Source organism: Anneissia japonica, unplaced genomic scaffold, assembly GCF_011630105.1.
Source record: "Anneissia japonica isolate Jap-2015-1 unplaced genomic scaffold, ASM1163010v1 scaffold221487_len2230_cov139, whole genome shotgun sequence".
Classification (NCBI taxonomy): domain Eukaryota; kingdom Metazoa; phylum Echinodermata; class Crinoidea; order Comatulida; family Comatulidae; genus Anneissia; species Anneissia japonica.
The window spans coordinates 1-2,230 of record NW_022709798.1 but is presented as its reverse complement, the minus strand read 5'-3'; the positions used below and the strand labels follow the sequence as shown (position 1 = coordinate 2,230).

The 2,230-nt window shown below is 32.9% G+C and overlaps 1 protein-coding gene across 1 annotated transcript; it reads right to left on the bottom strand.

Annotated features, from left to right (window-relative positions):
• Nucleotides 1-763: 763 nt before the first annotated feature.
• LOC117106937 lies at nt 764-2,013 on the bottom strand. The gene is made up of 3 exons (XM_033248459.1): nt 1,848-2,013; nt 1,234-1,382; nt 764-896 (listed from the first exon to the last, which is right to left on the bottom strand). The coding sequence occupies exons 1-3, from the start codon at nt 1,936-1,938 to the stop codon at nt 789-791; spliced, it is 348 nt and encodes a 115-aa protein (XP_033104350.1). The 5' UTR covers nt 1,939-2,013; the 3' UTR covers nt 764-788.
• Between the last annotated feature and the right edge of the window lie 217 nt (nt 2,014-2,230).

Genomic DNA, 2,230 nt, shown 5'->3' with positions numbered 1-2,230 from the left:
CAAGCTTTAATTCAAAGTGAAGTTCTAAATTTTGGAAATTTTGCCTGAAATCTGTAAACCATGGGGTTGCTTTCCCAATCAAGATGTGGATATCCAAACGAGCATTTATCATAGTAGAACGTAAACCATTTTCAATTAGTCTCATTGAACAGGGGAGGATCCAGAATATTTCAAACAGGGGGAGGGGCTTTGTATTCTTTATCTTTCTTTTTTTGCACTGAAATTTTAAAAAATAGTGTCAAAACGCTGTTTTGACACTTGACACAATTCTGCTGACTTACGTTCCAATGGATGTTTGAAGGTAATTAATTCACGGTGAAGAATATCTGTTGGCTTAAATCATGGGCTTAATTCAATATGAAAAGTAATATATACGGTAGTCGTATAACTTACAATAAAACAGCATGAGAATTTATGTTAGTATATTATTATTATTATTGTGATGAAAAGTTAACACAAACAGTACACAAATAGGTCAATGAAGGCGATATGTTTGCTAAACGAACAGACATGTAAAAATATATATTTTTTCCCCCCGATGGAATGTACTCCGACGGGGGGGGGGCTATAGCCCCCTCAGCACCCGTCTGCCGCCAACACTGGTCTTTAATTAAAGGGAAACCTGCATAATGAATTTCATGATGAAAAACAATTCCACCCCCTAAGCCTGATAATGGACTTTATGTAGAGCATCTTGTGTTTAGGTTTGTCTTGTGGGAATACCACTTTGAAGAGTGAATAAGTTCACTGTTTAGTTTGGCAAATTCTTGTCCTTCCTATTAGATGGATTAATTTCTTACCTGTCTTGTTGCAAGTGTTTTTTTCACAAAATTTACTTCTTCTTGTACCTCTACAAACGTTACTAGGATATTGCTAGTGAGCTTACGCATCATTGTCTAAATGATAATAATAAATAAACATTTTAAAAAACAAAAATTATAATAAAATTTAATATATAATAATAATTAAAAAATAATAATATTCATATAATTATTTTAACAAAAAATAGTATAAAATAAAAATAATAAAAAGGAACAAGAAGAATATTATTAAATATGGAGTCATTGATGTGGCAAATCCTGATAAAAATGTAATCATCTTGAGCTTTCTGATCCACTCATGTTACTCGCTTTAGTTGTGAGGACCAACAGTGGAAAGTCGTACAAATCATCAAAAAAATAACTACCATCAAATGTAACGTTTTTATAGAATCAAGATCCATTTCTTCAATACCTTGAGTCTGTCGATAATCTCAGATGGGCTGTACGACGCGAGATTATGCTGCGTAGGAGGAATAATAACAAGCTTCTGTTTTTGATTGTCTTTACTTAATGACTTTGTCATCTTGGATAAAGTTGATGATAGCTCGGCATGCATTGCACCTATTAATGAAAATCAGTACACAGTAAATTTTTAGCTCCGATAATAAGCTCTAGGAGTACCATGATGATTGACTAATTAATTAATTAATTAAGTAACAGATTTTTTTTGTGTGATGTGTGCCACCAATATAAAGGACCCTGCTGATTGATTAATTAATCAAAAGATCTTTTTTTTGTGAAGTGGGCCACCAATACCAAGGACTGTTTCATACTACCGTTACCACTAATAGGACACGTTGTATAGATGATTCATAGGTCGTGAGTTTGATTCGCGTCTTGGTATTAAATTTTTTTATTTTATTTTATTTTATTTATTTATTTTTTAAAATTTAAAGACATCCCCCATCGGAGCTTTTGAGATTACAAGAACTTGTTACGGCGGAGAGGAATGCAGGCAATGGTAAAGTTCTACTGATCTTCCTAATCCCTAAATACAATGTATTAAAAATATATTATATAATTCACCTGGTATTTGTGTACTTATCCATTTCATGACTCTTGTAGTCGCCAATCTGATTGTTACCTTGGTAACCACCTCCATTACTTGTTCCATCATGTCACTAGGCAACAGAATTTTGAGAGCTAGGGGGCAATGTTGCTCAATGAATCTGTTGGATAATTTGAATTTTACAGCAAATCATAAGGTATAGAATAACGGCTGACAATGACAACAATTATAATTATGACAATACATTAAAATCTCTCTCCCTTTGCATACTCTAAAGGCAAAAATACCCAAATATGTCTTGGACAGGCCTGATCGACCCTTTATAAAAAACAAACTAGGGTCGGAGTTTACAGGTACAGTACTTATTTATTTTTGAAGAAAAATACATATATACTGTATA